The sequence below is a fragment of the Sorex araneus genome, chromosome 6 (assembly GCF_027595985.1).
Source record: "Sorex araneus isolate mSorAra2 chromosome 6, mSorAra2.pri, whole genome shotgun sequence".
In the NCBI taxonomy this organism is placed as follows: Eukaryota; Metazoa; Chordata; class Mammalia; order Eulipotyphla; family Soricidae; genus Sorex; species Sorex araneus.
In genome coordinates, this window is record NC_073307.1 from 24,958,097 (window position 1) to 24,970,206 (window position 12,110).

General features: G+C 56.8%; 1 protein-coding gene across 1 annotated transcript; it reads left to right on the plus strand.

The window, feature by feature from the left end:
* Positions 1-5,280: 5,280 nt before the first annotated feature.
* On the plus strand, positions 5,281-6,581 carry SMIM32 (small integral membrane protein 32). The gene has a single exon (XM_055142426.1). The coding sequence runs from the start codon at positions 5,686-5,688 to the stop codon at positions 5,998-6,000; it is 315 nt and encodes a 104-aa protein (XP_054998401.1). The 5' UTR covers positions 5,281-5,685; the 3' UTR covers positions 6,001-6,581.
* The last annotated feature ends 5,529 nt before the right edge of the window (positions 6,582-12,110 follow it).

A 12,110-nucleotide genomic window follows, 5' to 3' on the forward strand; every position in this document is an offset into this window, starting at 1 on the left:
CCAGCCCAGGAGGGAGCAGCACGAATTTCTGTTCCCTCCGTATAAAATGGCAACACTAACCACAGTTTCCAATTTGGGTTTGAAAATGTCACTTAAAGGCCAACTTCAGCTCTCTGACTTTAAACTTTTGTAAAAGAATCACTGTTCCTTGTGATTCAGTCAAGGGCATATTTGTCACTCCTCCCCGTCCAGGGCTGACAGCTGAAAGGAGATTCTCGAGGGATTTTTCCAGAGCAATGTGCTGCATCTCTGCTCAAAGGGCTTTTCTCATTCCCTACCGGCCCCACGGCCATGTCTAAGATCCCTTCTGCCCAGGGCCCCCGAACAACTTGTACATATGCACCCCTGCTCTCCCTCCACACACACACACACACACACACACACACACACACACACACACACACACACCTGTGGCACCTGTGGAAGGGAGATCAGGACAAAAATGAATGGAGGTAGGTGGAGGCCTGGGGCAGCTCAGTGGTGAGGCTCAGAGTTTGATCCCCGCACCACCCTCCTTGTAGGGCATGATTCAGGGCAATGATGTCCCTGGACCCCTGCACACAGTCTAAGACTGTGACCACCAAGACTAAGCATGCGTGACCCTCTGTCTTCACAGCAGCAATAACAACAAAGGGAAGGGGGAACAAATGCAAAAGAAAGGAACAAGAATGGAGCTGGCCATCTGAATGTTCTAGAACATTCATGATATCATGTTCATGATATCACAGTCAGGATGCAGCGCTGAAGATGCTGGCATGGTGGTCTGTGGGGTCTGAGCATCACTGATCAGCGTGGGGTAGTTTCCAGGGGCTTCGGATGAAGGCGCCACCAGCAGCTCCGTGGTGGCTCCCAGGATTGCTCCTCTCCCTGCCCTCCCCTTCCACCTTCTCTGTTCAGGGGCATCGGGATAGGAAGGTGCAGGGTCCAGGGGACCCAACAGGGAGGAGCCACCAAAGGTCCGGTATCCGAGGGCATGACTACAGAAGGGGTGGCATCAATGTAACATCCAATCCTGGATGGTTGGTCTGTATTTTGGATTTTTCTAATTTTCTGGTTTATTGCGATTGTTTCTCAATCCAGATAAAGTTTTCTAATCTAATTTGGGGATGCTATGGGTCTGTCTGGGGTGGGTGCAAGGGGGCTCTGACCCTGGGCGGCAGCAGCCCCCAGGGATAGCCAGTGGCACAGAATAGTCTAGCTACAACACACAGCGCAAGACAGACACACGGCTCTGCCACTGCCCCAGAAGCCCCCCAAAACCCAGCCCCAGCACTGGTCATGTAAGGACTTCCTAGCTGAGCCCCTGGGCCCTGCCCGCTGCCCAATTCCAGGCCACACTGGAAAGCAGTGAGACCCTCCACTGCAGGAGCCTTCGTCTGAGGCCCACCAGCAAACTAGCGGCCACTGGCTGCAGATGGCTGGGACTCAGCTGCCCAGGAGAGACTCCCGCCAGTCATCCCCAGGAAACCTGCCTCTCCCAGCAGCTGCCCACTGGCCACTGGCTGCCACAAACTTCAAGGAAGGCCCTTCCAGCCCCGCTCTGCCCTCAGGGCAGCCCCAAAGCCTCTTCCCCAAGACAGCTTTCGGGCTTTCGGAGGACCAAGAGAAGCAGAGGGACCTAAGAGGATTGAGCATCTCATTGGCAAGCAGTGAGAGAGGAGAAAGCAGCCGCTTCCATACTGTGTGAATGGAGGATGATGAGCCTTCTGGAATAATCCTCCCTCCCTTCTTCTGGTAGAATTCTGCACACAAATCTCAGGGGAAGCAAGCAGGGACATGCCAGGCTGCTCTGAGAGTGTTCTCTGGCCCTGATCTTCCCAGAAAGCCCCAGGCCCTTCCCGGCAGGGGACTGAAGGCACGCGACTCCGACTCCTCCCTGGGGGACTGACGGGCTCCATTTCTTGAGTCCAAGGCTCCCCTCCTGGCTCCCCAGCCAGCGCCACTGTATAACCTCCTGGCCCTGCACTTACAGAGTCTTCCTGACAGCCCTGAACCTGCGGTTGGTCCCAAAGAGTAGTTTGAAGCCCCCACCCACACTTCCTGCTCGTCCGAGACAGGCTAGTCACATCCTAGCTGCAGCCCCATTCCCATGCGTGTCCCAGACAGGGACCCCACTTCTGACTCCCCACCCACAAGCCCCACCCTGGCCCATCTCAGGCAGCCGCAGGAGTGACACATCACAGAGCCTGGGGTGGGGAGTGGGAGGCAGGGAGCGTGTCTGTGGTAGGTCCCTGCAGCCTGAAAGGGGTGTTCCCAGTAAGCAGCCCACTTGGCTAGTGGCCACACAGCTAAAGGGACCAGTGAGAAAAGCGAGGGAATGCTCTTGGGACCCATGATGCAGGCCCGTACTTCCACTGGAGAACCAGCTGATGGGGGACGGGGGGCGGAGGAGGACGGTGAGGCTCTGTCTTCCCAGAACTTCAACCACAGCAGAGCCTGCAGATTCGGGCCTGGCCCCTCCTCCCCAGCTTCCCTCCATCCCTCGGACCCCCAGGAGGAAAGAATACAGTCTTCCCGTCTCTCCTCCATCTCACAAATCCAGGGGCAGCATGGAGTGGGCAGGAGCCCCCTTTCTCCGGCCACCCCCTCCAGGGTCTGGCCTGCTGGCTGCCTCTTCCTGCTGGCAAAGTCTCTTCATTTCAGAGCCTGCATCTGGCCTCCTTCAAACTGCTAACAGTTTTGGAGGTCTGCACTGCTCCACTCTGCAAACGGTCCTTCTCCAGTGCAACCTCCAGTCCCCCACTGATGGTGACCAAAGTGACCCATCAAAATGGAACCCACCCGTGGCCCAGCCAAAGAGTGAGAAGAACAGCCTGTGAGCTCAGGGGCAGGATGACGTCCAGGGAAGAGTAAGCAGAGCACCTCCCCGTGGCATGTCTGTGACACGCAGGCACAGCCTTGCCCTACCCTCCGCAGACACCACTTCACCCTTGCTCTTCGCCCCGGCCCCTTGACGCCACTGAGCAGTTTAATAATAACCCTGGAGCCTGCCAACAACCAGAAATAGCTTCACCCAGCAGCCTGGCATGGCGCCGTTTATGAAATCCCAAGCTCGAGCGCTCCCAGTCCCCATTAAAGCCCTGCCAGCTGGCCCTGCAGAGCGGGGCGGCCACCAGGAGAGGCCCCCGGGCTGCAGCACATTCTCTCTGCAGATAGGACACTGGCTCAGGAGGCACAGGGGCCACTCAGCCACCACGTAATGAGGAGAGGTGGCTCTGGGGTCCCCAGCCTGTGGCCTGTGCCTGTCACAGCCAACCTCAGAGCACCAGACTTAAATGCACCAGTTGGTCGGTTCACAGAGCTCCCCTAATGGAAGGGCTCTCTGGCTTGTGTAAAAAGCTGTGTAAACTGCATCTCGACATTGACTCAGTGTGGCCCTGTTTAATTTCCTGCCAGGGGATGCTCAGGGAACGTGACTGCTCTTGGGGATCTGAACATCATTTGGAGGAGAAAGTGCCCTTCTCCTCTGTGGGTCCAAAGAACTAACCCTCTCTCCCCCCGCCCCCAGTCCAAGAAAAACCAGGATACAATACCAGCTTTTCCAAAGGTCTTTTGCCCACAGGCGCTGTGTTGGGCTCCCTGGTAGAAGCATGGCTTTGGACATGCACAGGCTGCAGACTGTCTGCTGACACCCTGACCCCTTGTGTGAGCCCGGTGAGTGATGTCACTTCCTGGGGGAAGTGGGGCGCTAGCAAAAGAGAGACCTCACAGGTTATTGTGAGGACAGGGAGGGTGCTGAAAGCCAAATCTGTGCTCATGAATGAAATGTTCTACAACTACTCTGTCCACTGCTGGAGATGTTCATGACCATGATCAAGTTCATGGACTTGGGGTCCACCCCCTCAGGTTCCAGCCCTAGCTGGATGAGCCTGTGCACGGAATTTGCGTGGGCAGCAATGCGACTCCAGGACACAGCAGCAGAGGGGAAGGACAGGCAGCACCCCAAGCCAGACACTCCGAAAAGAGCCCCCCGCCCCAAACCCTCCAAGAGCTCCTGCTCCAGGCCCTCTTCCTGCATTCGGAGAGCACGTGTGTGCACATACTCACTTTATAGCCCAAAGGTCCCAGATCCTGTTTGGTCCCTTTCTGATGCCACCCCCCTCCCTGCCCCAACTATGCTACTGTGTCACCCCTGACGTCCTGTGAGGGGCTGAGAGTGTGGAAAGTGGGGACCAAGCTGCTACTCTTTCAGGACCCAAGGGAGAAATGGCAGAGCACACCTCGGTTCCCCTGTTATTCCACCCTGACCCCCAAGCCTCCCTCCCTGGGAAACCAAGCAGGGCTGCCCCTGGACACAGCCCCTCTGCTGGCCACATGCAGGCCCTCACTATGGCCATGAGCATGAGGGAGGAAGTCCTTTCCAGGCTTCATACGATGTCCTCTGGAACCCTGCTGGCCGAGAAAAACAATGTCCGAAATAGGTCAGGCCTCCAGAGAAGGGGACTGCCATCCCTCTCTGAGCAGTCCCTGTCACACGTGACTCTGCCACACCACCCCCCTGTGGCCGGAGCCAGCTGCCTCTTCCAGAAAGTGGGGAGTGGGATACGGAGCCAGCCCAAAGGCTCAGGTCTGATGCCCTTAGACACACTGGGAAGCATCCCCTCTCCCTGCCCAGTGGTGGTGGTGGTGGTGGTGTGTGTGTATGGGGGGGGGGGGGGTTGACAGGATCACTGCTGAGTCCTGCCCAGCCTACAGTCCCCTGGCCCAGGAAGGCTACCTCACCCTCTGTCCATTGTAACCTGAGGGAATGCAAAGATCCTCAGAGCAGTGAAGAGCTTGGAGTCTTGGCTAGGGGAGGGTCCCCCCAGTCCTGCTCAAGGCTCCCCTTTGTCACAAGATCACCACCGGGAACGCTCCTCTTGCCTTCTGCACCCCAAGAACGGGCAGGGGCTTTTGAGCAAGTGGGTTCAGGCTAGAGAGGGAAGCCCAGGATCAACCTAGGTACGGGATAGGAACTTAGCCTTGACACCAGCACCCTTTGGCCGGAAGCACCTCTGCCTTGTCTGGGTCCCTCAGCAACCAGGGGGCCCAGCTCAGCCCTCCAACCCCCACCCCACGCCTAACCCTCGGCCTGGGCGCCTGGGCGAGTCGGTTGCAGCCACCCCGGGCTCGCTTTGCGCGGTTCCTCTAGTTCGTGCCCGCTTCGCTGCGGGTCTGTGCGCCTGCGGGCTTTGCCTCTAAGTCCCTCGTCCCCCCTGTCCGTGCGCGCGCGGGGCCGGCCGGGGCGGGCGCAGCTGCATCCTCCCGCGTCCTCATTGGCTCGCCGCCGCTCCAGGGGGCCGCCGCCAGCCCCGCCCCGGCTCCCCGCGGGGGCCCCCCAGCTGTCTGGGGCTCAGACGGGAGCGCCGCGGCCACCGCGAGAGGGGACGGGGCGCGCTGCGGGCGACTCCGAGCGGCACGGTTGCTCCAAGACCAGGCGGCGCGGGAGGACGCGTCCACCGGGGCCGCCCGCACCGGTCACCTCCGGCCGCCACTGCAGCCTCTGGGGCGCCGGGTGTCTGAGCAGAAGCGAGCCGGGTCGGTGACAGTGAGCGGCGGGGGCGTCCCGTCCAGCTCCGTGAAGGGGAGGGCAGCGGCAGGCGGAGACGCCGGGGACCCCGGCCGGCCCGAAGGCGGCGAGTCGGGGGTGCCATGGAGGCTCGGCGCGGCGCGGGGCGGCGCGGGGCCCAGTGAGGCGCCCGGGCCATGTACGGCGACGTGTTCAACGCCACGGGCGGCCCCGAGGCGGCGGGCGGCGGCGGCGCTCTGGCCCTGGCGGCCACGGTCAAGGCGGAGGGCGCGCTGCCGCTGGAACTGGCCACGGCGCGCGGCATGCGGGACGGCGCGGCCACCAAGCCCGACCTGCCCACCTACCTGCTGCTCTTCTTCCTGCTGTTGCTCTCCGTGGCGCTCGTCGTCCTCTTCATCGGATGCCAGCTGCGCCACTCGGCCTTCGCCGCGCTGCCCCACGATCGCTCGCTGCGCGACGCCCGCGCGCCCTGGAAGATGCGACCCGTGTAGCGGCCCGGGGAGGGAGGGGGGGTACCCGGGCGGCCAGAGCTGCGCCCCGGAATCGCCGCCGGCGCCCTGAGCCCGGCTGACCCCCCTTTCCCCACTCCCAGCTGCAGCCTGGGCGTAGAGGGCGTGGGGGGGGGGGGGGCGCGCGGAGGCGCATCTGGGGGTCTCCGTTCTAGTGACCGCGCGTGGAGGACCAAGGTTCTGCGCCCCTCGCGAGCCTTCCTCCCCAGGGACAGCGGGGTGCCTCGCTGAGAGAAGGCGCGAGCCCCGACGCAGCAGTCTTTCCCGCCGCCCGACTTCTTTGCTTCGCCCGGGGAAGGCGCCGGCGGGACGAGCCACGGAACCGGCCGCGAGCGGGCGGTCGCCACCGTCCGGCCCTGCGCCGCCTTCCCGGGCTTCTGCCGCCTGCCCCATACGTGGCGCCAAGCACATCCCCTCGGACCCGAGCCTGAACTCAGTAAGACTTTGGAATGATGGGCCTCGGGGAGCGCGCACCCCCGGAGAAGTGAGGGGACGCAGTTATTTGCAGGAGGACCCCGGGTACTCTGCGATACGCAGGAGCGGGAGGCGGGGGGTGGGGTGGGTTGAGGGGAGCAGGCCTCCTTCACCCGCAGCACCTGTGGTCGGGGATCCGCGTCCAGCAATTCTGCAATAAACCCAATTAAGCTGATTAGCCCCGGCGCTGAGAACGCTCTGGTCTTTGGTTGCGCCGCTCTCGGTGGAAAAGGGGGGAAACGGGGCCGCGCTGACAGAGCCGGCGGAGGCCCCGGCCATCCTCTCCCGCCGCCGCGGGGTCCCAGGTTAGTGTGAAGGACAGTGTTTCCGTCCCCCAGCGTGCCTCCCTCCCACCACCCGGGGTTGGACAGTTATCGCTCCGGGAGGAACTGCTTCATCTGCAGAATACATTCCCAGCGCCAGGGCTCCTGGGAGCCCATCCTTCCCTGCCATGGTTGCTTCCACCTGGCGCTCTCCCTTTGCGCTCCCAGCAGCCCTGAACCCCCAGAGATCCACCAGGTGAAAGAAAGGACGCTGCCGAGGGCCAGGTGAGGGGAGCGGTTGCTCAGCCTTCTTTCCAAAGCGGGCAGGGTGCCAGCTCCAGAAATCCGGTGGGAAAAGAAATGGACAGATGGATCAAGTCAGTCCGCAGAGAGGGAAGAGAGAGCTGTGACAGCCTTAACCATTTTCAAAGTTAGGGAGTTTCCTCTGTGTGGCTATTAATAGCTCCAGTCTTCTGACTCTGCAAACTAAGGTGAAGGGGGGAGGGTGATGGCTGGAGAGATCAGCTAATCCAGTAGTTCATAGTTGAAAGGATCTGACACCCACAGAAGTTTTGAGAATCTGAAAAATGCTAAAGGCTCTTGCCCTTAGAAAAATGCATAGACGCAGTTTCATAGGGGCTTTCAAACTCTGAAAACTGGTCTGTGTGTTTGGGGGGAGGGGAGGAGGAAGGACTTGCTAGAGTCCAGTTTCCCTTTAGAGCTCCTCGGCCAGTGCCCAAGATTCCCAAATGGCCTCCATCCCACAAAGCAGCAGCAGACAGGCTCACCTGGGTCAGGAGAGCTAAGAAAAACCAAGCCTTAATGGGGCCCGTGCTTAGATAACCTCCTGGAACACTCAGCTGGGACTTAGGGAACGGAGCTGTGGGTAAGCCAGGCAGTCTGTGCAAACCGTGACTGCTGAGACGACTGGGAGGAAATGTGGGGCCCCGGGCTGGCTGAATGAGATCCCACATTGCTGATGGTGGCAGTGGTCAGGGTGGGGCGTGGGGGGGCACCTTCTCAGCTCTGATCTGGGGGTTGTTTTAGAGGATGAATGTAGAGGCAGAGTTTCCCTCCTCCCGGACAGAGCTGAAGGCTCAGAAGCAGGAGAGCTGCCTCCTGCCGGGCTTTAGTCCCTGCTCTGCAGCTCACGTGCTCCGCACTCCACCAGGGTGGGCCTGTGCAATGGGCATCAGCACCGCCTCACCTGGCTCTCAGCGCAGCAGGCCAGTATGCAGGTATCAGCTGTCTTCTACCCCAGCCTCAGTCCAGAATCAGTGGCGCCCAGCAGCAGACCCGCAGGGCCACCAACAGGAGCTGCTCTCACTAGGCCTGTCTTCTGTGTCCACCGGGCAATGCAAGGGCAGGTCCTAGCAGAGGAGAAATGGGTGTATGAATAGCCTAGAGGTCCCCAGAAGTTCTGAGACTGCAAACAGCGAATGCCAGATAAAATGCTGATCCAAGGCATCAAGGGGTTAAAGTAAAACATGCTAATAGGGACAATCCGGAAAGGATCTGATAGCTTGACAGGGTTGCAATGGCCTTAGCAGTCAAAGACTCCCCCCCCCCGTTTTTTTTTTTGCTTTTTGGGTCACACCCAGAATGCACAGGGTTACTCCTAGCTCTGCACTCAGGAATTACTCCTGGCGGTGCTTGGGGGACCATATGGGACGCCAGGGATCGAACCCAAGTCATCCGCGTGCAAGGCAAACGCCCTACCCGCTGTACTATTGGTCTGGCCCCCAAAGACCCCTTTTATGGAACAAATAGTCCTGGAAGAATTGCCAGGAAACTCGGCCTGTACAATCGAGTTGGTATTTAGGAGCCACACAGTTTCCTCACTAGGGAAAACGAAGACGAGAGTTTACTGCTGCCAGCACTGTCTGTTCCCTCCTCTAGGCTAGTGTGGACCAGCACTGCAGTAATGAATGGGTCCAATTTTACACTGGACTTCACTGGAAAGGTCCAAGGTCATGACTGAGTTGCAGCCTCTAGTGATATAATGCCAGAGGGTTAGGTAGACATCTAGCTGGATGTAGGAGCAAGGCAGATGTCTGTGCATACATCCTTCTGCACTTTGCTGTCCCATCAGTCCCATGATGCTTTGGAGCTACCCCTTGGCATGGCAGGATAAAAATCAGAATAGAACCCGTGACATAGTTGTTTGAGCACCTCTGCCATAATCAGCCACCAGCCTTAGGTAAGAGGGTTGAAAAGACCTTATGATGAGTGGGTGGGGTGGAAGCTAGGGAATGGGCTGCAGATGTCAGGAAACAGGGAGAAGCAGCAGAGCATGATGAAGAACCTGAATCCGGAAGCGGGTAGCCTGGTCTTGACACTGCATACCCTACCTCCGTCAGGTGTCTGCATTTCTGAGAGCTCGTCTCTTCCACTAGCCTATGGACACAATAACGGTACGTGCCGCATAGGATTCCACACTGCATGAGACACTGTAGGTGAACTGTTCGGCTCAGGGGAGCAAAGCAGCAAGTGCTCTGAATGTGAGCTCGCGTCAGGAACCAGGGGTTATTCTAGATGTGGTGGCGGCAGCACCATCCAAGATTGCTCTCCCTGGGAGGGCCCACCACACCCCAGCAGCTCTGCCTAGGTCTTTCTACCCCCTGGGCTCCAGCTGTTTTCCACGTGACTCCCCAGATCTCCAGTGCATTCAACACCTCCCTTTGAGGATTTCAAAGAGCATCTTAGACTCATTATCAGGGCCAGAGACGTGGCTCAGCCAGACAAGCACATACCTCACAGGCTTCGACCCCTTTCTCTGCAAAATAAATAGTAAAACAAAGCATAATCTTTTTATATAAGTTAACCCTTTCTCCTTTCAAGAGACTTAAAAGCAAGCTCCCAGAAGCGATATCTTGTAGCCTACTACTTCTCCCTCTGGGAGAAACTGGCAATCTTCTGAGAGTTTCCTGCCTACATGGGACAGCCTTGCAAGCTTCCCATGGTGTATTCATATGCTAAATCCAGTAACAAGCTGGATCTCATTCCCCTGACCCTGACTGAAAGAGCCCCCAGTGCTACATCTTTAGGAGGGCCCAGTCCAGATAGACTTCTAAGATCTCAGGGAAAGGACGAAATGAGAGGTTACTGAGCCCACCCAAGAAATCGGTGATTAACAGGATTTCGTGATTCGTGAACCCTTCCTCCAGCCTTCTCCATCTTGGTAACGTGCACCAGCATGTAAAACACACAATGATCATCCCCCACCCCGAACTTCCCCATCCTCTTAGAGAGACTCCATCTTGTCCCCTCCATGCCCACCATCATCACCCCAACACCCATATATTGTCTCTAACCTCTCTGACACTCCAAGACCTGAGGGGGCTAGAGATAGTACACCGGGTAAGGTGCTTGCCTTGCATGCTGCCAACCCAGGCTCAAATCCCCAGCATCCTGTACAGTCCCCTGAGCACTGCCAGGAGTGATTCCTGAGTACAGTGTCAGGAGTAACCCCTGAGCATCTCTGGGTGTGGCCCCAAAGCAAAATCACTATCACTGTCATCCCATTGCTCATTGATTTGCTCGAGCAGGCACCAGAAACGTCTCCATTGTGAGACTTGTTACTGTTTTTGGCATATCGAATACACCACGGGTAGCTTGCCAGGCTCTGCCGTGCGGGCAGGATACTCCCAGTAGCCTGCCAGGCTCTCCAAAATAAATAAATAAAAAGCCCTTGGGACTGCAGAGATAGTACAGAGGGTAAGGCGCTTGCCCAGCAAGCAGTTCACCCCAGTTCAATCCTCAGCACTGCATTTGGGCCTCCGAGCACCACCAAGAATGATTCCTGAATACAAAGCCGCCAGCACTGATAAGTGTGGCCCACCCCTCCCCCGCGAATAGCAGATTCAGAGATTATCTTTCCAGTAAAAAAACACAGAAATACTAAAAATAATAACTACCACAAAAAACCAAGACCTTGACGTTGACCTCTAAGACTTAGCACCACCCAACCCTACCCATCTCTGACGTCAAGCTGTAGTCCCTGAGTGTCCTAAATTCTTTCCCTCAGCTGCAGCCTCTGCTGCAGATACATGGCACCTTATGCCATCCCAGACTCAGCATTCGGACCTCTCTTCCCCACATATGACCTGCATGAATTTTCAGAGATCATTCAGCCTCTCTCATATCCCAAATCGGCTCCCTTATCACTCTTAAGTAACAAGAAACAAATGGATTCATGAAGGCTGGGATGTCTCTTCCCCTGGTGATAAGAAAGTTACATGAGGGCAGGGCCAGCTGCTTCACTCCCTGCCTTGAATTCTGACAAGCACGAATAGATGAGTATTTGTGGAATGAAAAAGCAGAAAAGTCAGAGCTGGCCTATGAATACATCGTCAGGGCTTTTTACCTTTGATTTTCTGCCTTAAAATTAACTTGTGTTATTTCAGACTGCAATATTGAGTTGAACTCTGCTGATTGATTTGTCCTTAAAATGGCCAGTCGCCTGCAGGTGATAATCCACAGTGGTTAGCAACTGACACTTCCTATCTTTATCTGTGTCACAGCTCAGATATCAATGTATCTCCAGCAGGGATTAAAGAACTTGCAATGTAAAACTTTGGACTTTAAACTGTTTGTGCTGGAATTAACTCTTCCCACCCCCCTCCCCCTCCTGCCCCAGGCAGGGAAAATGAGCATCTTAGAATATCACGCCTATGCCTTCTGAGTTATATTAACTAAGAGACAGCTAAGTCACCACACTCCAGCTTCCTCACCTCTTTGGGACTTTGATCAAAGCCTTCCTTCTCCGTAGTTTCAGAATAGAAAATGCCAACTGCCTTCCCCCCTATTCCAGTGCTCCCACTCCTGCTGTACCTTTTCTCCTTAGAACTAATTCCTGGCTGTCTGCAAATTCCACTTGCTTTGCCTCTCCCTGAAACCCAAATGAAGATCCGGAGGGCAAGAGATTTTTTTCCCCAGTTTATCCTCAGTCTGTCATCCCATTGAGACCCTCAGATAGTAGTTGAGTAAATAATCCAACTTCAGGACCAGGACAAAATATTCTGGAGCGGGGCTGGAGTGATAGCACAGCAGGTAGGGCGTTTGCCTTGCACGCGGCTGACCCGGGTTCGAATCCCAGCATCCCATATGGTCCCCTAAGCACCGCAAGGAGTAATTCCTGAGTACAGAGCCAGGAGTAACCCCTGTGCATCTCCAGGTGTGACCCAAAAAGAAAAATATATATATATATATATATGTGTGTATATATATATATATATGTATATATATATATATATATATATTCTGGAGATTATGTTTTGTTGGAGGTGGGGGGGAGGCGGAAGTGAGGGGACACACACCAGAGGTGCCAGGTTTACTCCCAGGCAAGCTGTACTA

Coding starts and splice junctions, on each gene's coding strand:
- SMIM32 (XM_055142426.1), top strand. CDS start 5,686: ATGTACGGCGACGTGTTCAACGCCACGGGCGGCCCCGAGGCGGCGGGC.